Below are 25,662 nucleotides of genomic sequence, written 5' to 3'. Positions count from 1 at the left end.
TATTTAGGGAAAAGAAAAAAAACCCAACACTGATGTCTGACAAGCTGTGGAGCTACTGTCTCCTACAGAATTACCATTCTGATTAAATCCTTCATATCATCCATTTGTTACTTATGTCTGTTGTTGCAACTTCCCATTCCAGCTTGGTTGGTTACTCATATTCCCCATTCTTTGTCTAAACAGATGCCTCACTAGATCTTTGTGCTCTAGGATTTGCTGTCTGGATCTTCACAAATACACAGCTTTTTCAAAGCTAATTGTGTGCTTAATAGAGATTTGTAATTATTCTGTTCTTTGAATTACTCCAGTCTTTCCACTTTCTCAGCAGACACCAGCATTATTTCCCTTGAGGAACACGGGTGGTCTGAGCTGGGCTGAGTTTATGTAAGAAAATACCCTACAAGGGAGTTAATTTAGGGAGGAGCCCCTAGCCAGACAGGGCCTTTGAAGCAGCAGCCAGAGGGTAAATCTGGCTAACTCACAGGGAATTCTTCCTGATTTATCCACCAGCAGCCTCTCTCATGCACGTGGGTTTGAGTGGAGCAAAACACGGCTGGAGTTTGTGTTTCCAGTGCCACTGAGGAAACCTCTGACCCCCCCCAGCTTGAAGCTGTGTGCTTTTTGTGCCTCCCTGGCCCTGCTGTGAGGAGAGCAAGGAGTGTGAGCCAGGAGGGAAAGGGTTTTGGGAAAGGGGAGACTCTGTGTCACACTGCTGCTGCTCCATTCGTGGGTCTGTGCAGGGAAAGCTGTTGGCTGTTTGCACAGAGGTTCCTGACTGGCTCAGCAGAGACCCATTTCATGGCTTGCTTTTCAGTAACAAGGGCACAGCCCTTTTTTTTTTTTGCCTTTTCTTTTTCCTCTCCCCATTTACACAAGGCTCGAGTATCTCTCTTGTACTGCTGAATGTCTGTGTGTGGAACTGGTGTATTGTATTCCTCTGCCTCAAGAAGATGAGAGTGAATGTCATTTACAGTTACTGTGTTGTAGATTACTTAAGATGTGGGTTAATACTGCAGTCACAAAAGAGTAATTAAAAATATTTTTAGGGCAAAATATATTAAGATTTTCCTATCCAACCCTTGAGAAATTGTATAGCATTTTTAGCAATCAGTTACCAGTAGTAAAGGATCTGATTCCCCATGAAGTCCATAACAGAATAAACAGATGAATTTAGTTTCTGCTCTAAAATACTATGCTCTTGGCTTCTGGTTGTAAGATTGCTTTGTTTTCTGTGTCACACTGAGTATTTTAAAAGTCACATAGTTCAAATGACAAATATGTGGACAACAGTGAATACCACACAGCATATTTTGACATTGGATCATGCTGCAGAAAGAAAAGCCCCAAACAAATCAATCGTTGAGGAATTTCAGGTGTACTTGAATTAGAAAGTCATAGATTAGAAGCAGTAATTACTGAAAGCATTACCATATTCTATATTTTCACTTTCCTCATAGTTCTGATAATTGAACTTGGATCTTTCTGAAGAAATGCAAATGCTGCTCTGTTACCATCAGGTTCATTAAGCACAAAATAATAACCAGAGGCTTGTAAGCTTAGGAAGTATGGTGTGGGGCTGGAAGGCAGGTGTTACCAGGGACCCATGAATACCCTCTAAATGTCAGCTGCTGGCTTGTTAATTTATAAATTACAAATCTCTATTAATTATACTGTTAGCTCTGAATAATTGTGCTTAGAGCTGTTAGCTCAATGTGCAGTCAGTGAGAGGGCTCTTTCAAGTGGTGGAAACACGGATTTTTACACTGTAATCACTTCCTATTTTGAAAAAGCAGGTGATGGCTGGTGAGCCTGGGGCAGGAGGGACTGCAGAGGGGAGGATGTGGCTGCTATGAACACAGAAACTGAGAAACTCAGTCCCTGGATATTTAGGAAGCTCTGAGTTACTTGACTTTGGGTGGTGTGGTTTTGTGTACTGAGTTCCTTTTATGCCTGATTTTCTTGCTGTTACAGTCCTAGCTGTTGTTCTGTTTTGTTTACTGAATTCAACCTTTCTTGTTTCTGGTTGTCTTTTTCCCTCCACTCAGGATTTGATCCAGGAAATAAATGACTTGCGGTTGAGGGTGGGAGAAATGGACAATGAAAGACTCCAATATGAGAAAAAACTGAAAACAACCAAAGTAAGTGAGGCCAAGGGGAAGAGGCAGGGATGGATTGTAAATCTGGCTTTAGGAATTCACTCTTTTTCCTAATCCTTGCCTGCACCCTGCAACATCCTGAGCACTCTCAGGCCCTGGGGTTCTCACTTAGCAACAGGGGCTATTCCCAGATTTCATGCTGTGGTGTTCAGCTTGAACCTTATTTTTTATGAAGGCTAACTTACCTTGCTGTTAACTTTAAATTTATTACCTATTTAGACCTTTATTTCACATATGTGTCAAGAAACACCAGCTGCAGTATGTAAGGTATATGCCATAGGTAAAATCAGCATTTGTTTTCTCCTAAATGTGCTAAAAACAAACCACTTCTGAAGAGAAAGCATTCACTTAAGTATTTCTAGCAGCCTGTTTCTCTAAGTGTCTAACTTCTCTTTGCCATTTAGCCTTGTCTCTTTTCTACCTTTAGTTTTCTCTTACTCCTCTGTCTCTGTTACCAGTCTTTAATGGCCAAACTTTCTAGCATGAAAATCAAAGTGGGTCAGATGCAGTATGAAAAGCAGCGGATGGAGCAAAAAAGCCAGATGCTGAAGGTGTGGTAGTTTCTGGGTAATGCTGGGCCTGTTTTGAACCCTTCATGTTCCACCCTTTGCTGGTCTGTCCTGCATTGTGCTGTCATGCTCTGCTCTTCATTAATTGCTGTGTGTCCATATGCAGTGTGCCCTTCCTCATTAGATGTGGAAAGCTCTTTATGTAGATATTCCTTGTAAACAGCTTTTATATTGCAGGGGAGAGGATTTTCGGGCTGTGAACCTTGCATAGGTTACACACAGTGGAATTAGACTTGGGTTAAAATCGTTCCCCTTCCAAGGGAAGTTTGCCTCGTCTGTAGCTTACATCCATTATTCAAACAGAACTTTTTATCACCCTTTTAGAGAAAATGTATTCATGAAAACTAGCTGGGAAATAGTGATTCTTTTATACTGTCCCCTCTCCCACATGTAAATTTGCATATCATGTTTCTAATTCAGCAGAAGAAATCCACGCTGACAGCCACATGCAGCTTGAGTTGCCTGTGGGTATAACAGCAGCTTCTCAAGTGACCAAGAAATGGTCTTGTTTTGGATTAGCATGGATCCTACACTGGCAGAAATCCCATCACAAGCAGTGCCAACTTGGAGCACTGGAGGATTGTAATTATTGCCCAGCCACTGTTGTGGAAAAAGCTTTGATTTCTTGACAGTTTTAAGATTGATCTATTTTTTTTTAATGATGCTTTAAAGCAAACAGGAACCAATTTCAGGAGATTCCATAGCTGGGCCATAGTTTGGGTTGCAGACATCACTATGTATTTGCAACAGATCTTCTGAGGGTAGCTCAGGGAAATACCTAAGCCACAGTGTTGCGGTTTAGTTATTCCATTAAGGATTTAAAACGTCATTTAGAAGCTGTAAATGCCAAAATGATGAGTCTTGCCTTGTTTTGCTTTGTTTACAAACTGAACAAATTAAATTTTCAGTGTTGGGTACAGTTGCAGTGAGGGTCCTGTCTTGATGATGCTGTTGCACCAGATATCCTCGGACATCAAAGAAACATGTTACTAAACTGGGTAGGATTTGACTCAAATTTTAAAAAGTTAAATGCATGGATCTGTGCCAGTCACTTGCCAGTGCAGATGGTTAGATCTAAGTTAAAACTTGACAGCATTTTTCTAATACACCCCAACTCCCCCAAACACCATCTGTCCTCTTCCCAAGAATCTCAGCTCCAAGCTTTCTTTCCTAATGCTTGATCAGCAAACCCAAACTGTGGCAGAGGTACCACGTTTTTGTCTGAACTGCTTTCCAGTATGTGTCCATGTGCTTGCTGGTGTTGTGATTGATTTTTCTTCCATAGAAGCAGTGGTTATTTCTGAAACTGTCCTCAGCCTGATGTAAGCACAGTTTCAGAATTGTTTGGCTTTGAGCATGCAAAATGCCTATAAATACCAAAAGAAACGTGTGGAAATGTTAGCATTCAGCCTTATCACCTGCACTTTTTCTGTCTCTGCAAGGTTAAATAAATAAGAAAAACTGGTGGTTTTTTTTCCCCCTCCCTTTTGCTCTTTCTTCTTTAAATTTTCATGTAAAATTTCTTCCCAATTATACATGAGACCGACAATTTCAGACCACAGGCCCCCTGATTTCGCTCTGTTATGGGCTCAGGGGTCTGTTGGGATGTTGAAGTCACTTTGTTGGGTGCACTCTCAGCCAGTGATAAATGTCAGGGGGTCCTCAGTCATTTCCAGCAGCAGAGGACCTGACCACTGTGCTTCCTAGGAGGGAATTGTGGAAACATCTCAGCTGCTGTGGAAGCTGTCACTGAGTGTCTGTGTGTCTTTGCAGGATGAGCTGTCAGCTCTGAAAGACAAACTGGAGCAGAAGGAAGCTGAGGTGAAAAGGTTGCATGAGAAATTGGTTTGCAAGCTGAAAGGAGAAGGAATTGAAATACTGGACAGAGGTGAGAAAAAGAGAGGCTCTGTCACCATGTCTGCCTCAGTCACCTCAACTGAGGTCGTGTTTCCTTGTACAGGAAATAGCTGATAAAAGCCTCCATTTTCCTAAACTTTATCTGCATGTTTACCTCTTGAAATGTATTTAGAGGGTTGATGATGCAACTGCTGCACTTACTGTCACAGCAAGCTCTTGATCAAATTTAAACAAGACAAAAAATCTCTAATTAGCTCCTTATGTGGCTTGCATGGAGCCTCAAAAGATGCAGTTTAAACTGGCCAAGAAATTTTTTAACTGATTTCAACAAATTCCCCAAAAACATTCTGTTTAAAAGGAAACTTCCTGGTAAAAATGGAAAAAGCCATTTAATAGAGCAAAGTGTGATGTAGACCTAGCTATGAGTGGGTAAAATCAAGGATTGATTCTGGATTTGTGTGCTGGTTAAGTCTAAATCTTAAATATTCTTGATTTAGCACAAAAATTTTTCATGTTGGGTAATTCTTTTATTGGCTTGTAAAGAAGAAGCTGAGTTAGTATTTATTTGAGGGAATCTTAGACTGAGGATTTATCTTATTTTAAAGTAGAATTTTTTTGTTAAAACAGCACAGAAATTTTCCACAGACTCTTTTTGACCTGATGCAATTTCAATTCTAAATATATCTTACTGATGGTTATTGCTGATTTTAAGGTTGTGTTTTTCAGAAAAAGAAACGTGCAAGAGATTAATCTCCTCCCCTGACCTGAGGAGGAGAATGCTGTGTGTAGATTGTCACATTTTATTTCATGAAATGGTGTTTTCAAAACCACTGCCTGAGCTCACTACAAGTGACCACAATGAACTGTGATTCCTTTCTTTCTTTTTTTTTCTTTAAGAACCATTTAAATGTGACCAGGGTCTGACTTTATTGCATTCATGACTAGTTATATAGAGCTTTTTTCCCTGGGGAGCTATTTGAACTCTCATTACCCTCTGGTCGTCAGCTTTATGGGCTTCAGTATAGCTCAGCAGAAGATCTTTTGCTGTGATGAAACATGTTTTATCTGCTTTGGACTAATATTAAAAAAAGCTGCTTGCAGATAACAAATTATCTGCCTCATTAGCTGAATGAAGTGAGGAAGAGTTGACTCCTTAAGTATCAATATTGTCTTTAAAGCTATTTCATGTCATAACCTCCATGCTAACTTCAAATCCAATGGATTTTCCCTGCACAGATGAAAATTGTAAAAAGAAGCTCAAAGATAAAAGTAAGGTTCCTGGTGTCTTTCCATGAGCATTTGCATTCCAGAAGTGCTTTCCAGAATAGTTTTCTGCATGTGTTTGCAAGACTGCTCTAACAAACATTGTTAGGTTGCATCATCTATAACCCTTTGTTACACTTGCAGTAAAATTTGAGAACAAGGGTGAGCATATCACACTTGAAACACAAAGTTTTCTGAAGAAAATCTGATAGAGAAAGGAAGATTGGGTCTCAGGAAGGCCCACAAAGCAGTTGCCTCTCAGTGAAATGCGGCTGCAATCCAGTAAACCAGATTTTCAGCCAGCATAACTGAGGGAAAATCACTGGAACTGGATCAGTTGCTGGTTTAGCCCAATGTGTCTAAATGTCTTTCATCTAGAAAGCCAGCCAGGCAGCTTCTTTTCTTCTTGCATTTCATTGAGGAGGAGAATGCTCTTCCTGCTCTGTTTGCTTTCCATGAATTTTTAGGAAGTTAAAACAAGCCTTTCTCTTCTGTGAGTTTGGCCACCTGCCTACATTTGTAGCGAAATTTGAATTTTACTTCATGTATGTGAGGTAGATCTTTAGGAAAAAATGGAGATTATTTCCATTCTTTTTGAACTCCTGGTCCAGAGCATACATGATCCCATGTATTTGTACTTCTTGGTAAATAAGGATTATAGATGAAGCACACAACACTGTGTTAGGAACCTTTTCCAAGTCTGAACTGCAATATAATATTCTAGCATGACTGCTCATCACAGCAAGCACCTGCATCATCCCACTGTGCTCTCCTCATTTCTTCATCCATTCTGGATAAGGGCTGAGCATCACTGCACGGAGCTTCCTCCATCACATCATTAATCCTGTGGCACTGTTGAGTGCATTTGTGAGATGCCATTTGGGTAGTTTGTTGACTGTTGCAATGAGGATGCATTTTGTTGCATTCCAAATGGAGTATTTTTTTATTATTTTGAACTTCTTGTTTTGCAAGTATTTGGTTATTTGATAGATGGAGATAGTGAAAGTCAAGCAGTAGTTTTACTTTTGAGTTTTCCATTCTTCTGAGGCTAGGAGAGGGGTGGGGGGAGTAAGGAAATTTCTTGAATTTCATTATTTCCTTGATAAAAATGTCAGAGAAAAGGTTTTGAAGAAAAATAGCTTTCTTCTTGTGTTTCCATCTAAATTAGAATTTAAGTGGCTTATGTTTTGTCTGTGAATTTGTAAATCTACTTTCAGATATTACTGAGTTGCTTCTAAGTTTTTTGTTTTTCTTATTTCCTTGCACTGTCTTATTTAAATTGACTTGGAGATCTGTATTGTGTTTTTAGATATAGAGGTACAGAAAATGAAGAAGGCGGTAGAATCTCTAATGGCAGCAAATGAAGAGAAGGTAGCAAAGTCATTTTTTCAGTAATCATTCATCAGATTGATTTAAATCTCTAAGAAAAGCTTCATGTGTGAGCTTTTCACAACTCAATTAGAAACCAGATTAATAAGAATCAATGATTTTCTGCAGTCAGAAAAATCAGATTTGTACGAATCGATGATTTTCTGCAGTCAGAAGCACTGCTGTGCCTTTAAGGGGCTATGAGCATTGGTGAGCTCTGTGCATGTGCAGAGTATCTGTACAGAGTCCTTACACTGTTGTTTTGTTGAATTCAGTGTGATTAATTTGCACTGTGTTCTGAAATGTAAAGCACTCCATACAAGTGCCAAATCACAGGCTGCATTCCCAAAAGGGCTTTTCTGTGAAGTATGAATTATTTTCATACATGGTTTTGTTCTTTCATATGCATGTGCATTTTGTAAGATGTTTTCTTTTGATCACCAAAGCTCTAAATCCTTTGTACATGGCAAAGTTATTATGCTCTACCTTTGATTTTACAAGGGAGCTGAAATCTACTTTCAAGGCTGGGACAGTTCTGGTGGTTGATTAGATGATAGTTTTTGCTAAATACAATTTTTGATATTTCAAAGCCTCCCAGCATTCTGAGTCCTGTCCCATCCACACTTCCCATTTTGTCTAGTCTCACAGCCAGTTAAACTAAAGGATCTGGTATTTGCACTTCTTATTTCTGGGAGAGGAAGCATGGTCACAACTTCCCTTTATTTTAGGATCGGAAGATAGAAGAGCTTCGGCAATCTCTGAATAGGTACAAGAAAGTCCAAGACATGGTCATACTGGCTCAAGGTAAAAAAGGTACTGTACAACCAAAAAAAAAATTAAACTCCAGGTGTGTTGTGGTGGTGAGCTTAACTGTGTGACTGGAGCAGGGGCTGTATTTATATCACAACCTGGAATGACCCATTCCATAAATTCTGAAACAGGTGGAAGTTTCCAGACCCCTTCAAAAATTGAAGATTGTCAGTAGCCCAACAAGAGTGAGGAAGCAAAATACATATTTTTGTGTGGTGTCGGGTTCACACCGTGCTGAGTGTTGGAGGGGAGGCAATTTTTAAATAGATATTGCTCTTCCTTGCAATGCTGTGCCTTCAAGCACAGGAGGATGTTAGAACAGACCTTGATTCTCTGGAAACTGCTCCATGGTCGCTTCATGGAGCATGGACAGAGATTTCAGGCAGTGGAAAATGGTCAAGAGAAGTTTTTGCTGGGAACAGACTTTGGTTTGTGTTTGCCTCACATCTTTGGCAACAAGCACTGGATTTCTGCTCACCTTTTAAAAAGCACTGGTTGTCTTTCCCAACCAGTCCAATCATTTGGGAGCACTGAAGCAGGTCAGGAGCATCCAGTTGGGAAGGAGCAGAGGATGCCAGCACTGGTGTGGGCTTCAGCATTGCCTAAATGAGACACACTCAGTTTGTGGCAGGCTGCAGACCTGCTGTGCTCACTTTGAGCAGTGGGCTGCATTTTTCCTAAGGGTACCCTGAAGATACCACAGAGACTGCTTAAGTTTCAGGCAGACTCGACCTTCTGGTCTTTTCCTTAGTGAATAAGGGAAACTTAGAATGAAATGCCAGAACAGACAGGAAAGAAGAACTCCAGTTTATTCGGCTTGTTGAAACTGATGTCACTGAATGCCCTGAGGGGGTTTGCTGGGCTTTTTGACCTCCCTCTGTTCCAACCCTGCTGTGTTGTGGTGGTTGAATTGGGCAGTGACACTTGGCAATGATTTCCCTTCTCCTATTGTAGTCCTAAAAATCCCCAGCAATCAAATCCTCCCATTTCTGGCCCATAACTGAGCAAGCTGATTGCACCTTGTATGGGAGCAAGGGTCACAAAACCAACACATTTCCATGTTCTCTCCCTTCAGGCAAGGAAAGTGAAAGTGAAGAATTGAATTCAGGGTCTGTTTCCATGGGTTTATTGGACACACCAAGTCTGACTGACCCAGAGAAAAGCCCATCCCCAACCCCAGTAACAGCATCTCCAATCCACGATGAATTCAACGTGAATATTCATGAAGAGGTATCTTTTTTTTCCTTTTATTTAATGCCATCGTTCCTTGAAAACATTGTGCTGAATTCATATTGCAGATGACAAAACTCAAGTTTCTGGAAAGAATTTTTTCTGGGTTGCACAGTATTTTGTAATATCTCATATCCTTTTGGAGAAAGTAGTTTTCTTGTGAAAGCTACTAAGGAATTTCAATTAAATTTATTTTTCTTAATCCTCAGATGGGATCAGGAGACAACAAATAGCATGTTTATCATGAGAACAGATCTAAATGACCTTTTCTATTAGACACAGAAATTATTTTTCTTATCAAACATAGCTGTTTTAGGAGCTACATTTAATTTGGCATGAACCTGAAGTAAATATGTTGGGACTTACTAAATATGTCTTGTCATATTTAAAAGGATGCAATCATAATTGCGTCCATTCAGTTAAATGATAAGGAGGTTGTGTCCAATCTCTGATTTTTACAATCAGGTTTCCCAGTAATAAAACTATAGATCTCTTCTCTAAACTCTGAGTCAGAGCAGGGTCTTGACTTACTTAAACAGCATGAAAAGAAAATTATGAAGAAAATTAAATTAAATTATATGTTTAGCAGCTTTTTGGTATTCTCTGAGTATCTGAGAATAGGATTAAACCTGAAAAGTGAACTATCTTTCATGGTGTCTGTGGTAGAGACAGATCTAGCAGGCAGCCTTGGAAGACTTGTGAGATTTTTGTCTATGCTGTAGCTTATCTGTGCAATGATTCATGTTTTATCTGCAGTGCCATCTTTCAAGGAGTAAATCATTCTATTGCAATAGGGAAAAAATCACTTTTGAAACCTGATTTCATATCCTTCTTTCCAGGTTTATCTGTTTTCTTTTTTCATTTAAGATTGCTTAATTTCAGCGAAGAAGAGTGTAACACCAATTCTTCATTCTTTTCAGAATTCCTTGCAGATCCACACCAGCATGTTACAGATTTCAATCCCTTCCTTTTCATCAACATCCAAGAGCTCAGAAACTGTTGCAGAGAGACTGAAAACACACCCTAGGTCAGATCCTGCAAGTGAAATGAGGTATTATGGTTTCCATGTGTTTTTCAATTGTAGATCCAATATCCTGTGATGTTTGATGAGAGTAATAATCTGTCACTGAATTATCATTAACCAGTTAAACAAGGCTAGGGTTCCCTTGACCTGCTGCAGCAAACTCAGCTAATGTTCATGAAGTGATTGATTAAATCCTGAGTAAGAAAGGACTGGTTTGTAGCAGCACTCATGGTCTGTACCAGCTGCTTCACAAGGAAAGAACAGAAGGAGAGGGAAGCTGATCTAATTTAATGAAGGCCACAGAATCATTAATTTTGTCTAGGTTTGCATCATCAAGGTCTGGCTGGGATGGTGTTGGTTGTGCCAGTCCTGTGGTTTGCGCTCAGACATTTTCACAGTTTCTAAAGATGGTTGTAAGGCACTGCCAGGACTGCAACAAAAGGGCTTCCAGCCCTCACCTGAGGAGGGAGGAAACCCAAGGGATGGGTAGCTGCACCCTGGGGCTGGGGCTGAGCTGTGGCACCCTGTGCTTGGAACCAGTGGTAGCTCCTGAGTGAGGAGTGGCTGTCACCTTCCACCAGCATCTCTAATCCTTCACCCTCCTTGTCCTGGGAGGAGACCAAATCCCTGCACACCTGCACTGGCACTGCAGGGAGTATAGAAAAGCACTCCATACTCCCAGCTGAACAAAGGCTGTGCTTGGTTTTTTTTCTTCTGGGTCCACATCCTTGGCTGTAAAACCCAAGAATCCAGAGGCAAGGAAATGTTGTAGGCTTAAAACAATCATCAATCTCAGTATGAAACATCAATGCAAGCACAATTTGATGTGTGACTTTTCCAGTTCCAGTCAAGGAAAGCATCCTATCCAGAAGCCTGGCTTTGCTTGGTTTGTGCTGTGCATGTTCCTCATGCAGCTCAAGCCATCACCAGCAGGGATTTCACCTGTGTCTGCTCTTGGAAAAAGCCAAAGCAAGCACTAAACTGCAGCAAAGTGCCCTGTGCTGTGGGTGGTGACAGCAAGATGGTAACCTCCACTGCTTGTACTGCTGCTGGAACCTCTGCATTTATTTAAGCTGAACAGTTCAGTATTGTCATCATCTTACAGTGAGAGTTGTCTTTCCTGGGGCTCTTGAGTTCACCTTTGTCCTTTGTCTTTTACAAGATTTGCCACCATAGTGGGGAAAATTTGCCATGTGTTAGTACCATAAGAGCTGAACTGAAAACAGAAGTAAAGCAGCCTGAGATCACAGGATTTCTGCCTCAGCCTTTTTTCACATCTTTTTTGTTTTTACAGTGAAGGAAGATCAACAGGTTCCTCTCCTGAAACTCATCTGTGTGACAGTCCAGTGTAAGTCCCATAATCAAAACTGTTCAGGGGACATACTGAAATGTGATGGTGAACTTGAAACCCCCCAAAGCAACCCCCACATTTTACATACCCACATAAATAGGTCAGTTAATTCTAGCCAAGATGGTATTTAGTGATGTCCTGTGCCTTCATCATCATTATTTTCCAATGCTTTATCTGGGCACGTGGTGCTTCCTGTCACATTGTCATAGAAACTTAGACATTTCTAGTTTTCCACAGTGCTAGTTTTCCACACATGATTTGCTTTTTTCTTTTGGTAGTGGGGGAAAGGTGATTAACTGACTACAATGAGAAAATAATTTTAGTTTCTGCAACATTTCCATATTCCCTACAGCAGCAGTTATCACAATGTGGAAGTTCTTACAGTATCTCATTAAATTGCATGAGTTCTGATTACTGCATTTACTGCACCTTCTTCAAAATATCATTGGTTATAGTGTATCTCATAATGTATTATAATGCTTTCCTATAGCTGATTGCTGTGAGTGTCTTTATCTTAGCAAGTTTAATTCTAATGATGAGCTTGGTTTTTATGTTGTTGTTTCAGAAATTCCTCGCTGCAGAAGTCCAGCAGTCTGAGCAGTTTGAGGAAAGAGACATCTGAAGTGGTAGGTTTGCTCTCTTACTTCCTCCCATCTCCTTGCAAATAGGGTGACGTCTCTGTTATGACCCTGTGGGTGTTGTGTTGCCTTCTGAGAAATTCTGAGTCAAAGCAGGGCTCCCTGTGGCATGGGTTAGCAGTGGTCACACACATGGGACATCATCCACATTTTATTAGAGGAGAAAATCTGTCCTTGAAAACACAGGGGCTTTTTTTTTCCCTCCTTGTATGAGGCTTTTACCAAAGACTCTCTTGCTGTGTTTTTCCTCAGATAATGAGGTGGGATTTTGTTACTGGATAGGATTTCTGATTTTAGATAAGAGAAAAGTAACTCCCAGCACCATTTCCTACCTGTGTTTAAGGTGAATAATTTTGGAAGGCCATGTAATTAATGCACTATAAAATACAGTCTGGGCTGACTGTATGTTTCAGGTAGTCAGGAACAAAACACTGAGCTGTTGGATGTCTGGGGGTAGCTTCAGCTCAGGTTTCTGTGGATGTGACCTAAAGCAGCTAATCTCTAACAATGCCATCTCACTGGGGCAATTCATGTGCTCTTTTGTGGCAGCCTGAACTCCTAGAAGCTCCTGAATTCCCTGGTACCTTCTGTGCCTTACAGCACAGGGGGGAGGCTGACAGGACTGCAAATGTCACCAGAATCTGATAGGAGCTGGAGTCCATGTCTTGGGGGTCTTTGGTTTTTTGTTTGGACAGACAAGGAGTAGAGGCTGTGGATATTTTATCTACTTGGCTTCTACCCTGTCTGGTTCCTGCTTTGGGTCCCCTCAGGCAGCTCTGCCCATTAGTGCCTTAACATTCTGTGTGTCACTGGTCATGTGCACAGCTAATCCTTCACAAAGTAAACCAAAGCAGCCCTATTGCCATGTCACCTCACTGGCCTCAAAGCAAGCAAGGATCAACCTGTGTGAAACACAGCCCTGAAGAGATCTATTGTGGGGGAAAGAAACAGTCAGGGAAGGGTATTTCAGTCAGAACTTAACCCAGGGTGATCATAATGAGTTGAATACTGCCTATAAACCATGACTTTTTAAATGTCTTCATCTTTTTCCAAGCAGGACAGAGACTTTGCCCAGAAGCCAGCAGAGGTAACGTGTGTGTGTGTGTGTGTGGTGATGTGTGTGTGTGGTGATGTGTTTCCTTGGAGAAACACGGGCAGTGAGGAGGTGTTGGGAGGCTGGGAGGTGTGGAATTGCCACAGGCGGTTCCAGAGGGGAGATAGCAGTCCTGCAGACAGGACAGTGAGGAGTCTCTGATGGGTGTCACCAACTGTCACTGCTCAGTGCTCAGCATGTTCCTGCCTCCTCACTCATGGATTATCTCCCAGTCAAATTGAGCATCAGGTTACCAGCTAAGATAATGTTTTTCCCCACTAGGTAATTAGCAAAGCTAACCATTAAGTATTTTACTGACTCTGTCATTATGTTTGATTAGTGTCTCTTTACAAACCTTTGGGTTTCTCAGTTGTTTTCTGTGAGTAGCAAGTGTGTTTCTGAAAAGGCTGTCATTGCAGAACAGTCACCCTGTGGTACCTTAAGGCCACATCTTGCAGTTCTTCCCTCTAGGAATACCTGAGCAGGGGTGACAGACCTCACATACCACTTGTAGGATGAATGCTGTATTGATTCAGCAAAAGCCAAAGGATTATATTTGGGCTGTGAATGGATTTGGTTCCTTCTTCTTTCAAAGAGACAGTGAAACAGCTGGCAAGGTTAAAGTATTGCTTTAAATTGGCTAACTGGAGTGTCTGATATCTCTCTTGGCATTTATACTCCTTGCTTGATATGTAATTTCCTCTTTGCTTTGGCAGTGGACACAGTCAATTAATCCATTAATTAAGAAATTGCAGAGCAGTGACAGACAGAAAGAACTCTCTGGCACTTGGCAGAAAACCAGTGCACTGTGGGGTTTTGTCTCTTTGCTTCCCTCTCACTGCCCCTGCAGCTGCCTGTGGGGGAGACAGAGACCCTGGGAAGCTGGAGAAGTTCAAAGCCTTCCAGGACTGTATTTTACCTTTTCCATGCCTTTAAGTCAGCCTCACAGAAACTGAGGAACATCTTAAAGAATACAGTTTACTCTTAGCAGGTAGTAGCAGTAATCCTGGATGCTGAACATGTCAGGCTTTAATCCAGCTGACAACAAAGTACCCCACAGCTGGTCCCTCTCCCTGCCCCAGTGCAGTGGGGAGGAGAATCAGGAAAAAAAAGTAGAACTTGGGGATTGAGATAAGAACAGTTTAGTAACTGAAACAAAATCATAATAACAATAATATTCTAATAATAACAAAACTAATAAAAAAAGGAGAGGAAGAGAGAGAAAAAACCCAAAAAGGTCAAGTGATTCACCACAATATTATTGCTCATACCCCACTAACCAATGCCCAGCTTATCCCCAAGCTGCAGTCATCTCCCCTTCCCAGTAACCCCCCCAGTTTACATACTGGGCATGGCATTCTGTGCTGTGGAATATTCCTTTGGTAGCTCAGGTCAGCTGTCCTGGACATGCTCCATCCCAGCTTCTTGTGCACTTCCTTGCTGGCAAAGTGTGGGAAAATGGAAAGTTCTTGACTCAGGGTAAGCACGGCTCAGCAACAACCCAAACATCCCTCTGTTATCCACATTATTCCCTACTAAATCCAAAACACAGCACTGAACCAGTACACAGTGCTGACCTAAGAAAAAATTAACTCCATCCCAGCTCAAACCAGAACAACATACTCAAATGAAGATCTTGTTTATGTTTTTCTTAATGGATTTTACATCCTGTATTTTTGAAGTCACAGATGAAGATTTCCCAGACTAACTGCCAGCAGTCACTTTGCAGTCTCTCTCAAAAGGTCTTCTGCAATTCCCTTCTATTGACTCTTTATTTCCCTAATTTAAGCAGGTTAAACCTCCTGTGGAAGGCAATAATTTTGCTGCCCTCCCTCCCAAGTCTCCTTCCCACGGTGGCACAGGCGACGAGGACAGTTTTGGCAGCCGCAAAGCCAGATCTTCCTTTGGCCGAGGCTTTTTCAAGATAAAAAATAACAAGAGGACTGCAAGTGCCCCCAATCTGGGTAGGTACCGTGCCTCTGCATTCAGATTCTGTGCATTTTGAAACATCTTAACAACAGTTGTAACTGCCTTAAGAAGCAGGAAGGCCAGCCTTAGTCTCACTGTGACTTGGTGGCACTTCTGGCAGTAGAATGTTTGGAAAATATCAAACAGCAAGAAAAAAAATCACTGATGTAATGAAGTATTTGATGTGGTTCAGACTCTGCTGTGGTATCTCCCTTGGGACCTCGTAGGGGTTTGCTGCTATATGAAATGCTGGCTGTTTGGCAGTAGTTCACACATGGGATTTGTGGGCTTTTTTTCCCCTGGCTCCATCCTCAGTTTATCTTTCATAAGATTTCCACATGTACAGAAATAGGACAGCAGCACTCTGTCTTCCTCTTTATTTATTTATTTATTTTAATTTAAACAGCCTTGCAAAAGAGGTGGTAACAACAGGAACAGGATTGGCAAGTCATTGAAGCTCACATTGATTTTTCACCTGTAGTGGCGGCAGGGGGATGTTATTTTGGTATTGTCATTTAGTGACATTTGCATATGACAAAGAAGTAAACAAACTGTTCTGCTTAATGCAGAAGTCGCTGTTGCCACCAACTGGAATCCTGCTTACATTTACTGCTCTGCTGTAGTTGTCTTTCCACTGATCCAGTTCGAGCATCCATTGAATCTCTACATCAGATCTGCTGCCAGTCATCTGAGGTGTTTGTTTTTCTCTTGCATGAGATTTAGGAATTGAGCTCTCTATTTCAGAAGTCTGAAGGGGGATAGCTTCTACTTTGTTACTTGCTTTAAGACAATTTTAGACCTCTGTTCAAAACAAGGAACATACCTACACATTGATGATATACTGCCTGTATTTGCCTGTGACATATAGCCTGGGAACTTGCTAGCTTACTTGGAACAGATGTAGAGTCTGTCCTGAGGGTTAGACTCTTTGCTTTGGTTTATTTCATGTGTGCTTTTGTGTAATCCCCTGTTTCATCCTGAAATTAATTTGTCTAACAAAGTGCGGTACTTGTAGCTGTTGTAAAGGAGTGGAAGATGGGCCATCTAAATCAGGGTGCTATGATGTGAGTAAGTTATTTATGTTGTTCAGATTTCAGTGCTTCCATCTGTAAAGCTGCTGTCCAGATATTTGCCACCTCACAGGAGCAGTGGGTCCTGGAGCAGGTGACCTCCCTGCACCGAAGTGACCGTGGTGCCGTTTTTCCCTCCCCACCACAGAGCTCTACTCCATTCCTTTGTTGTCAAAGGGAGTTTCCCAGCGATCTAATCCTATGTGAATTCAGCATTTGTGTGGTGCTTGTGTCTCATGTCCCTTCCTCCCTCCTTTTGTCTCGTACTTTGTTGCTGTGAGTTTTGAATCGTGTTTGACCTTGTGCCTCTGCGTGTTCTCTCCCGTTGTGCTGCGTGTGGTTTGTGCCTTGTGTGGATATCTGAAGATCGCAGTCGAAGTGCCAGTGCACCTACTTTAGGTACAGTAATCCTGCATGTCTGCCCGTGCCAGCCCTGTGTCCTGACTGCTGCTAACAGCTGGCTGTGGCCACACACTTCTCAAACCACAGCCAGGCATCAGAGCTCTGCATCGGAACTTCTGCCCATCGCTAAAAGGAGTTTTCATGTAACATCTGCCCTCTGCTAAAAGTCAACTGTGCTGTTTCTGAGTAGCTGCTACTAATGAGAAAGATTGTGGGTCAATTTGCAGAGACTTCTGCTGTAACTTTGAGCACAAAGTTACCACAGACTGAGGTACCAGTTGAGCATCGGTGATGTTTAATTGCCTTTGTGCTGCCACCTGTCCTGGATCCACTGGAAGAGTTTGAAGGGTGGTGAAGTAGGGAATGAGCTGTATTTCCCAGGCATTCATTTAAGGGAGTTCTGAGGGAAAGCATGTGTAATTCCTCTTCTAGATGTAGTTGTATTTATGATATAATAAATAAATGAGAAATAATTGGGGCAGATGGGGAAGGAGCCATTCACACAGTAAATAAAAACCAGTCTTGTGATGTGAGCATTCCCTGGGTGATTCTGGCAAGGGCAGGTGAGATCTGCCTGAGGAAGCAGAGCTGTGTCAGCTGGGTGGTGCTACAGCCCCCCAGGGTGTCCTTCACTGGCAAAAAGACTGAGTGCTCAGAGCCCTCCCTTTTTCTAATATGACCCCCTAAATATTATCTGTTCTACGGGGTTGTGCCAGTGGATGAAAAGGAGCCAAGTATGAGGAGCAAACAGTGCAATTCCTGCAAATCTCTGCTACTAATGCACCCAGCCTTGTCCTGGTGTTCTCTCGAGAATGCCATTTTCATGGTTTTGGTTTTTTTCTAAGCTAGCACTGTACCTTCCACAAATAAAGCAAACACTGAATGCCATAGCCTGGTTTGATGTTAGTGCTGTCTCTCCCACTGGCAGGATCCCCATGTTCAACAGGGGCCAAACCAAAGTGCCTGGAAATGATCTTTAGTGTGACCTTGTTGCCTCACTGCAAGGTTTGACGAGGTGGAAAATGGGACATGTTCATAGGTATTCTGGCTGAATCATCTAAAGTTTGCCCAGCAGAAGGATACCCTGGCAAAGCCTGCAGTTTGTTGCTGGCCATGGCACCTTGTGGCCATCTCAGCATTAACTCCATGACTTGAGATCCCATGTCCCAGCAATATAAGCTCTGCCTTGATTCATTGTTGACTTTTCTCCTGGAAGTCTGAAAGTCCATTTCAGACACAAGGGATGGTCATTTAATTACAGGGCTATATTAAAAGATGGTGCAATGATTCCAGGCCTGACTGCCTTGCCACAGCTGCTTCAGCTGAACAAGCTCATGCTCTCACTTCTCCCCAGCAAGCAACTGGCATAAATTCCACGTGGTAGTTTTTATTCAGCTATCTAGCACTTGCTGGCACATCTCTGCTTATGTAGTCTAGTAGATACTGCAATTCTATTCGTTTTCTTTTTAAATTATCTTAAAATTGCTTTTTCCTTTGCTAGTTTAGCTTTTGTGGTGACTTCCCCTTTGGGGACAAGAACCCTCAGGTTTGTTGTCATGGAAAACAGCTGCAGATCAAGGATTTAATGCTTTTAGAGTGGGTGGTAACATTGAGGGTCTCTGATCAGAGATGTTTTGTTCATCACTCAGAAGATATAGTTCAGACAGAGCCTAAACTCCATGGTGTTCCTCTGTGGAGGAACAGAATATTCCACAATTTGCAGAAGTGAGGAGAAGAGGGCTCTCCTTCTGGGGCAGGAGTTTTGTTGCTGGAATTTTCTGGCCAGGGAATGAAATACTGCAGGTTATTGGGCAAGATATCTGCAGGGATGTTATTTGGTTTTCTGTGCTTTGGGGACTCCTGGTTTAGTTCCCTGCCACTGCACTGAATTGTTTCTGGGCACCCACATGCCTTGGCTCTGTCTGTGAAAGCACTGTAGGAGCACTCCCTGAGGAAGGAAGAGTAAACTTGGAATTTAATTCACTGCTATATTCACGAGGTGGATTTTCCCACCTCGGATGCAAGGCACTTAACTGGAGCAGAGCATTGCCTTGGAGCATTACCAGCCAGGTCCATGAAGGAGGAACATGTGGCATTTCTCATGGATTTTTCCATCCCTCCTTGCCCCATTTTCTTGACATGGTGGCTGTCAGTAATTTTAGCAGGAGTCATTCCCAAGGTCAGGAGCATGTCTGTACGCTCCTGCACAAGTGGGTCTTGACAGAGCTTCTGCATTTTAACAGCTGAAACAGAGAAGGGATCTGCAGATCACTTGGATCTGGCTGGCTTGCCCCCTCGCCCAAAAGAAGCAGATGGTCTGCAGATGACACCACCTTCTCCAGATTCCAGGAAAAAGGCCAGGGGAATCAAGAAGTTGTTTGGGAGGTAAGTAAAAGATGAGAGATGACCCAAGCTGGGGCTTAGGCAGGGGTTTGCTGGGAACACACCTTCCCTTTTTCCTCTGCCAGTGTGTGGCTCCACGGTTTAATATCCCAAGACAGGAGCCCGTGTGGTATCTGGGAGAGGTAACAGTGGGCTGGGGACAGGTAGAAGAGGAGCTGCAAGCCCTGGGGCAGATCTTGGCAGCAGCAATGTGCCTTTTCCTCAGCCAAATATGAACGACCTCTCTTCCTTTAGACTTAAAAGAAGTCAGTCCACCACCTTCAACCCAGACGACATGGCCGAGACGGAGTTCAAACGCGGAGGGACGAGAGCAACCGCAGGGCCGCGGCTGGGCTGGTCTCGGGACCTGGGGCAGTCCCACAGGTGAGAAGCCTTGCCTGCTGTGCTTCCAGGGGTGAAAGCAAAACATGGTCTCCCTGCAGAGCTGTAGCCATGCTAGGCAGCAGGGGTGGTTCCTTTCAGCAGGATGAGCAGGCCATGTTTATTGTGACAGTGGCAGCAAATCAGTAGCACATTGTCGTGCTGACAGCTCCCCCTCTTCCTCACAAGGCTCATCCAACAGACAGGGATGCATGTTCCCCTCAGAGATTGTGCCAGTTCCCACGAGGTGAGAGTTGGGTTTAGCTTTTGGCTGCCTCGTTATTTATGAGAATAGGAGATTGGAAGCATGAGATTTATCAGTCTCTTTTGGGTAAAACCTCTTGCAGTGAGCTGGACATGCCATTTGCAAAGTGGACCAAGGAGCAGGTTTGCAACTGGCTCCAGGACCAAGGGCTTGGCTCTTACCTCAACAGTGCCAGGCACTGGATACTGTCTGGGCAAACACTTCTGCAGGCTTCTCAGCAGGACCTGGAAAAGGTGAGGAATACTGGAAACACTCCTTTCAAATAAAGGTACCAAAAAATCCCTGTTTCTGTGCATATAAATCAGGCCTGTAAGGTGTACCTGGTAAAAAATGTAAACAAGATACATTTTCAAAATACTGTCACCTGCAGTGATGCCAAATCTATTTCTTCTTAGCTGAAGTTTTGTAGAAGTTTAATGCTCTGTAATGAAGCTAATAATTACAAATATGTGATTTAACTTCATTTAGCATGGACATATCAATTACTGTGGCACTTTCTAAAAAGATGCATGTGAGAGTGCCTCATAATCATATGGGGGTTTAGCCCTGCTGTTTTGGTCTGATTGTATTTTCTGTCCGTTTTATACAAGTAGGAATGAGTTTGTTACACACAGGTTGATCAGTCTGTGTCTTTAATTGTTGCAGCACTGTTTGTCTATTTTTTAAAGTGAGAAACACAAAAGAAATTTTTTCAATTTATACTTTTAAACCATAGTATTTGCTAAAGCTTGAATTTTCAGCTTTTGAAAAACCACTCTCCTCACCAAATAGTAAGCCTGTTTTCTCAATTGGGTAGTTACACTACAACTGGAATAAGAGAAATGTATTATGAACATAATAGCTTGTAATAGTGTTATCAGAGGTAACATTAGCCAGCAGGCACTGGTGAAAGAGAAAATGGGATTAAAGAGGTCCTGGAATGGCTGCATTTGCAACTAAACTGAGGAATAATGTTACACAATTGGAAGCATTAATGAATTTCAGTAATTCCTGGGACATTCCTGTACTCTCAACTAATTAATTATTTTAACTTTGCCTGCCTAAGTGGGAGGGGAGGAATTAATCCCAGCAAGTACTTTTTTGAATGCTAGCATTTTTATTATATTGTGGGATTTTTTTTTAACTGGCATGAGAATATTGTGGCCAACATTTTCATACAATTTGGAATCCATCACTCCTTGAAATTAATCTACCACACTGTAAAACTAACCCACCACAGTGAGTGGGCCTTTCCCTAGTGCTGAACATGTGCTAAAACTATGCTGAAATTCAGCAAATAGAAAATGCACATGCCAGGTCACCAGCAATGCTGTGAAAGTGTGACTCTCAGAAACCCTTTTCCATTCAGCAGAGGGAGAAATAAAATAGTATTGTCCCTAGATTTACTGCTTTTTTTTCCTTTCACAGGAGCTTGGGATAAAGCACCCATTGCATCGAAAGAAGCTCCAGCTTGCTCTGCAGGCCCTGGGATCTGAAGAGGAAAACAACCATGGAAAACTGGATTACCACTGGGTTACCAGTAAGATTTTCTTGCATGCTGAAGCCATGACTTTGGATAGGGGTCCCTACTGGTGGCTAATTTGTGGCTCTGAGGATGGGAACAGCAACTGGTGCTGAGTAACTTGGCTGCCACACTAACAGGAGTGTCTGTCCTGCCCTAGGGTGGCTGGATGACATTGGCCTGCCCCAGTATAAGACCCAGTTTGATGAAGGGAAGGTGGATGGCCGCATGCTCCATTACATGAGTGTGGTGAGTAAATTATTTCTTCCTCCCCTGACATCCTTTGCATGTTCTTCATTTCTTAGTGTTCAAAGGACCCCTTGAAACTCTAGTGAGTGCCCTGTGTTCACACTAATAGCTGTAACCTGTGGAAATCAGATCCTACTGCCCACCTGCAAGCATTTCCTAAGTTCTTTCCATCTTTAGAGCTACAAGATTCAGGTGGAAGAGCAAACACAATAAGCAAGAACTTGGACTCATGCACGAGAAATGGGCAATCCTGAGCCTAACAGTTGTGTGTGACCCTGGTGTGCTCAGGCAGGGCTTGTGCACAAAGGTGTGCAAATGCTGTGGCTGCCATCCATGCCTTTGCTCTTCGTTTTTTTGTTAATTCATAGAAGCAGGTGCAGTTCTTTTCTTCAGTGAGCAAGGATTCTATCAGCTTGCTTATTCATGTGGGTGCTTAGGTGAAGAAAATCCAAGCAATTTCCTTTGAGGAAAAGTGCAGTTTTAAGAGCCAGCTTGTTTGAAAACAGGCTTAAAGCTAGTATTCACTTAATAGCTTTTGCATTTCAAAGTGCTTAGCACAGGCAGCACCTCCCCACTCCCCACTTCACTGCCACTCAGGGCAAGACAACCCAGCAAGTTTCATTGGTAAGGTCTCAGGTAAGATGAGATAAAACCTTCATTCTCTGGGGACACAAATGGAAATTGAACGTCGCTAATATTAATTCTTTCTGTACAACAAAGAAATTGATCACACCCCTGCTCTCTCATGAACCATGAGCTGCCTTTTCATGCCACACTTGCATGTGTTTTGTATGGGCTCTGTGTCATGGTTTGCAGTTCTATTTATTATAAGATTGTTTCTTCTGCCTCTGAACTCATGGAAGAGTGATGCCAGCAGCCTTCACTGAGCTTGATCCTGTGTTGGGAGACTTTACTACCATTGTCACTGCCCTTTAATTGTAGATCACTGGGGATATTTTTAGACCAAGCTTAACCCTCAAATTATAACAACAGATTCACCATAAACAACCAACAAAATATGCAAAGTATTAAACGAATACTTACAATCTTTTGAAGTTACTCTGACTCAAAATGAATATTAGCAAATATTTATTATTTTATAATAAATAAAATAGCAAACCATGACATAGAAACTCTAGTGTCAGATTCATCACAAGGTTAGCTGAACATAGTGGAATGTTTTGATAGGCAAAAGATTTTGTCTTAAATATTCTCACAAAATATATTCCACTGCTCATAACATATAAGTAATACTGAAACATTATTCAGTATTACAAGAGTGCATAAATTTATTTAAATTAGCCAAATTGCACTTGGACTTTGAGACACTTTTCTTCTTCCCTCCTTTTTCTTTTTGTTTTATGGGGTTTTGTTTGTTTGTTTGTTTTTGTTTTTGTTTTTAATTCTAACCATACAGAATGTCCCGATTGTCAGTGTAATTTATTGTTTTCAGTTAAACTTCTAGCTGGACATGTGTGGTATTAAAACTTTGGGCAGGATTAAATGCCAGGTCAGTCTGGTGTAGTGTGTGGTGCTGTCCTGGCTCTAATCCTGTCACTGAGGATGTGTCATCTCACCCTTTTTCCCTCCTTGCTACCCCAGGTTTCTTGTACTAAGCTCTGTATCCTAGGTGAGAAACATCCCTCTAGAGCTAGTACAGTGCAACACAGGAAGTTTTTCTTTTGGGACAGATGTTTTGATATTAATCACCTGTCTGACATATTAAAATCTTCCCCCAGATGTGTCAGATGTGCCATTTTAAGCCAGGGGCCAAAGCAGGCCCCTCCAGGAGGATGCTGGTCCTGTGAATAAGCATGTCTGTGTTTGTCCCTCTTGCTCCTTGACAGGATGACCTGCTGTCCTTGAAGGTCATCAGTGTCCTTCACCACCTCAGCATCAAAAGAGCCATTCAGGTTTTGAGAATAAACAACTTTGAGCCCAACTGCCTGCGCAGGAGGCCGTCTGATGAGGTACTGCTTTACGAGGGAGCTGTGAAGAGGAATCCTCTTGGGTTTTATCCCTGGTCTTTCTGATTATTCCTGCTCTGCTCTCTCCTCCTGTCTCCTCATTCTGCCTCATTTTAATTTCCTTTTTCTCGTGTTGTTCTTCTAACCTCCAGCTCTGACATCATTTTCTTTCCTCTACCTGCCATGACCCCAAACTCATGTCCCCCTTTCCAAGTCTCCTGCTTCTCCTCCAATCCAACAGCTGGCTGTTTTGGCCCAGTCTCTGATGTGCCATCTGGAATGCAAATCATCTTGAACTCAGTGCACTGTTGCCATGAGTCTTGTGCAACTCTGGAGAATTGCTGGCTGTGTTAAAATTTTCTGTGTAAAAGGAGCTTGGCCCTGTTACCAGGTGGGAGACTGCCATCATTTTGTTTTGGAAGCAGCAAATGCTGGATAGGGCAATGGATGACAAAACAATCCAGACTCTTGGAGTTAGATTCACAATGTGTATGTGCAAGAACAGCACAGCAGCTCATGGAACCAGCTGAATTTTCAGCTCTACTGGTAGAAATGGCAAATAATCCTAGTGCACAGCAGGATGATCAAATGACTGAAGTGTAACACACCCCTGCCCCTTGCCCAGACCCATCTCCACGCTGGTCTTGCTGCAAGGTAGCAATCCAGGAAGAGATTTTTTTCTCAAGTGTAAAGTAGGATTGTATTCCTTAAGGGCAAAAGAGGTTTGTTTCAGTAAAGACAGAGGCTGGGATTCAGCTTATTTGGGATGTCTCCTTACCTGTCTGTTCCTCCTGTTTGCAGAATAATGTGACACCTTCTGAGGTCACCCAGTGGACCAACCACCGTGTGATGGAGTGGCTGCGCTCCGTGGATCTGGCCGAATATGCGCCCAACCTGCGGGGCAGCGGAGTGCACGGGGGGCTGATGGTGAGCTCTTGGGGTGCCTTCTAACATTTTATTGAAAAAAAGATGTCTGGGAATCACTGCGTCAATGTTCTGACATTTCCTTTGCGGCACACACCCTTTCTGCTTATTCTGCATAATAAGAAGCTTATTACCTTATGGTTTAAAGGATATGAATGTCTCAAGGAAAAGTAGTGTGGTTTAATACTCTGTATTCCCCTCACAATTTTATTTTGGTATGGCATTCTCCACCTCCTGTCCTACAGTGCTGCTGTGCTGTTGAACAGCCACTTTCTGCCTTCTTAGACCTGGACATGGTTTTCTTTTGTGAGGAAAGCTTGTTACTTTCGTAAAATTTGGGATTACACTGTCAAACCAAGATTGTTTTTAATTGCTCTAGCATCACATGCTCCAGACAAGAGACTTATACCTGCAGAGATTTGTTGTGGTGATTAAGAGTTCTATCCATGCTCCAAACATTTCATGTCTGTTTATTTTCCATGATTCCTCTGGCTACCCTTTCCAGAATTGGAAGAAGATACTGGGTAAACATTTTGCGGCAGCTCTGCACAGCACTTCAGTCAAGGGTGGATTTATCGGTTCATTTCTTCTTACCTGCCACTTTGTTCCTATTTATAACTCCAGAAGGAAAGCCTGGAAGTAGCATTTAAGAAATCCTTTAACTAGTTAACTCTCTTTTCTCCTTCCTTCTTGTATATTTCCCCTAAAATACGAACAAAAACCCCAAAGCGTCTTTAGTGAGTGACCGAGATAGACCTGGACGTCCTTGAGATCTCATCAGGCAGTGCTGCCTTCAGCTGGGTTCTCTGTGGTTGCATTCCCAGGTTCTGGAGCCCCGTTTCAACGTAGAAACCATGGCACAGCTGCTGAACATCCCACCCAACAAGACGCTGCTGAGGCGCCACTTGGCCACCCATTTCAACCTCCTGGTGGGGCAGGAGGCCCAGCAGCAGAAACGAGAAGCCATGGAGTCCCCAGACTATGTCCTCCTGACAGCAACTGCCAAAGTAAAGGTAGGCCACTTCTTCTGGGAGGTGTGTGAGGTTCCAGGGAGGTGTTTGGATCTCCAGTTTTATCCATGTTGGGAGGGTGCTTCGGTAAGGTCTGAGGAAAGGGGTTGGGTCCTAAAGAAAGAAGCATGAGAGCAGAAGCTGGCAGATCTGGCTTTGACACTTGTGTCTCACATGAACAGGA

The 25,662-nt window shown here is 42.5% G+C and overlaps 1 protein-coding gene across 20 annotated transcripts in view; it reads left to right on the top strand.

Annotated features, from left to right (window-relative positions):
* The window catches only part of PPFIBP1 (PPFIB scaffold protein 1), a 97,778-nt gene that overhangs the window by 67,842 nt on the left and 4,274 nt on the right, over positions 1 to 25,662 (top strand). For 6 of the 20 annotated variants that reach the window (XM_085049092.1, XM_085049093.1, XM_085049096.1 and 3 more), the window contains 21 exons: positions 2,046 to 2,138; positions 2,615 to 2,707; positions 4,499 to 4,613; positions 5,819 to 5,851; positions 7,155 to 7,216; positions 7,942 to 8,026; positions 9,099 to 9,253; positions 10,174 to 10,304; positions 11,572 to 11,625; positions 12,194 to 12,254; positions 13,321 to 13,353; positions 15,149 to 15,323; positions 16,764 to 16,796; positions 19,043 to 19,184; positions 19,437 to 19,565; positions 19,910 to 20,060; positions 21,235 to 21,346; positions 21,489 to 21,577; positions 23,425 to 23,547; positions 24,346 to 24,471; positions 25,293 to 25,481. In XM_085049092.1, the coding sequence (XP_084905218.1) occupies positions 2,046 to 2,138; positions 2,615 to 2,707; positions 4,499 to 4,613; positions 5,819 to 5,851; positions 7,155 to 7,216; positions 7,942 to 8,026; positions 9,099 to 9,253; positions 10,174 to 10,304; positions 11,572 to 11,625; positions 12,194 to 12,254; positions 13,321 to 13,353; positions 15,149 to 15,323; positions 16,764 to 16,796; positions 19,043 to 19,184; positions 19,437 to 19,565; positions 19,910 to 20,060; positions 21,235 to 21,346; positions 21,489 to 21,577; positions 23,425 to 23,547; positions 24,346 to 24,471; positions 25,293 to 25,481 (2,184 nt within the window). The remainder of the gene's footprint in view (positions 1 to 2,045; positions 2,139 to 2,614; positions 2,708 to 4,498; positions 4,614 to 5,818; positions 5,852 to 7,154; positions 7,217 to 7,941; positions 8,027 to 9,098; positions 9,254 to 10,173; positions 10,305 to 11,571; positions 11,626 to 12,193; positions 12,255 to 13,320; positions 13,354 to 15,148; positions 15,324 to 16,763; positions 16,797 to 19,042; positions 19,185 to 19,436; positions 19,566 to 19,909; positions 20,061 to 21,234; positions 21,347 to 21,488; positions 21,578 to 23,424; positions 23,548 to 24,345; positions 24,472 to 25,292; positions 25,482 to 25,662) is intronic. The other 14 variants (XM_085049100.1, XM_085049098.1, XM_085049099.1 and 11 more) reach the window with 14 other exon arrangements.

This window comes from Lichenostomus cassidix, chromosome 1Aa, assembly GCF_008360975.1.
Source record: "Lichenostomus cassidix isolate B80296 chromosome 1Aa, HeHo_3.0, whole genome shotgun sequence".
Classification (NCBI taxonomy): domain Eukaryota; kingdom Metazoa; phylum Chordata; class Aves; order Passeriformes; family Meliphagidae; genus Lichenostomus; species Lichenostomus cassidix.
Note: the sequence above shows the minus strand (reverse complement) of the source record. Positions and strands in the feature narration are given on the sequence as shown.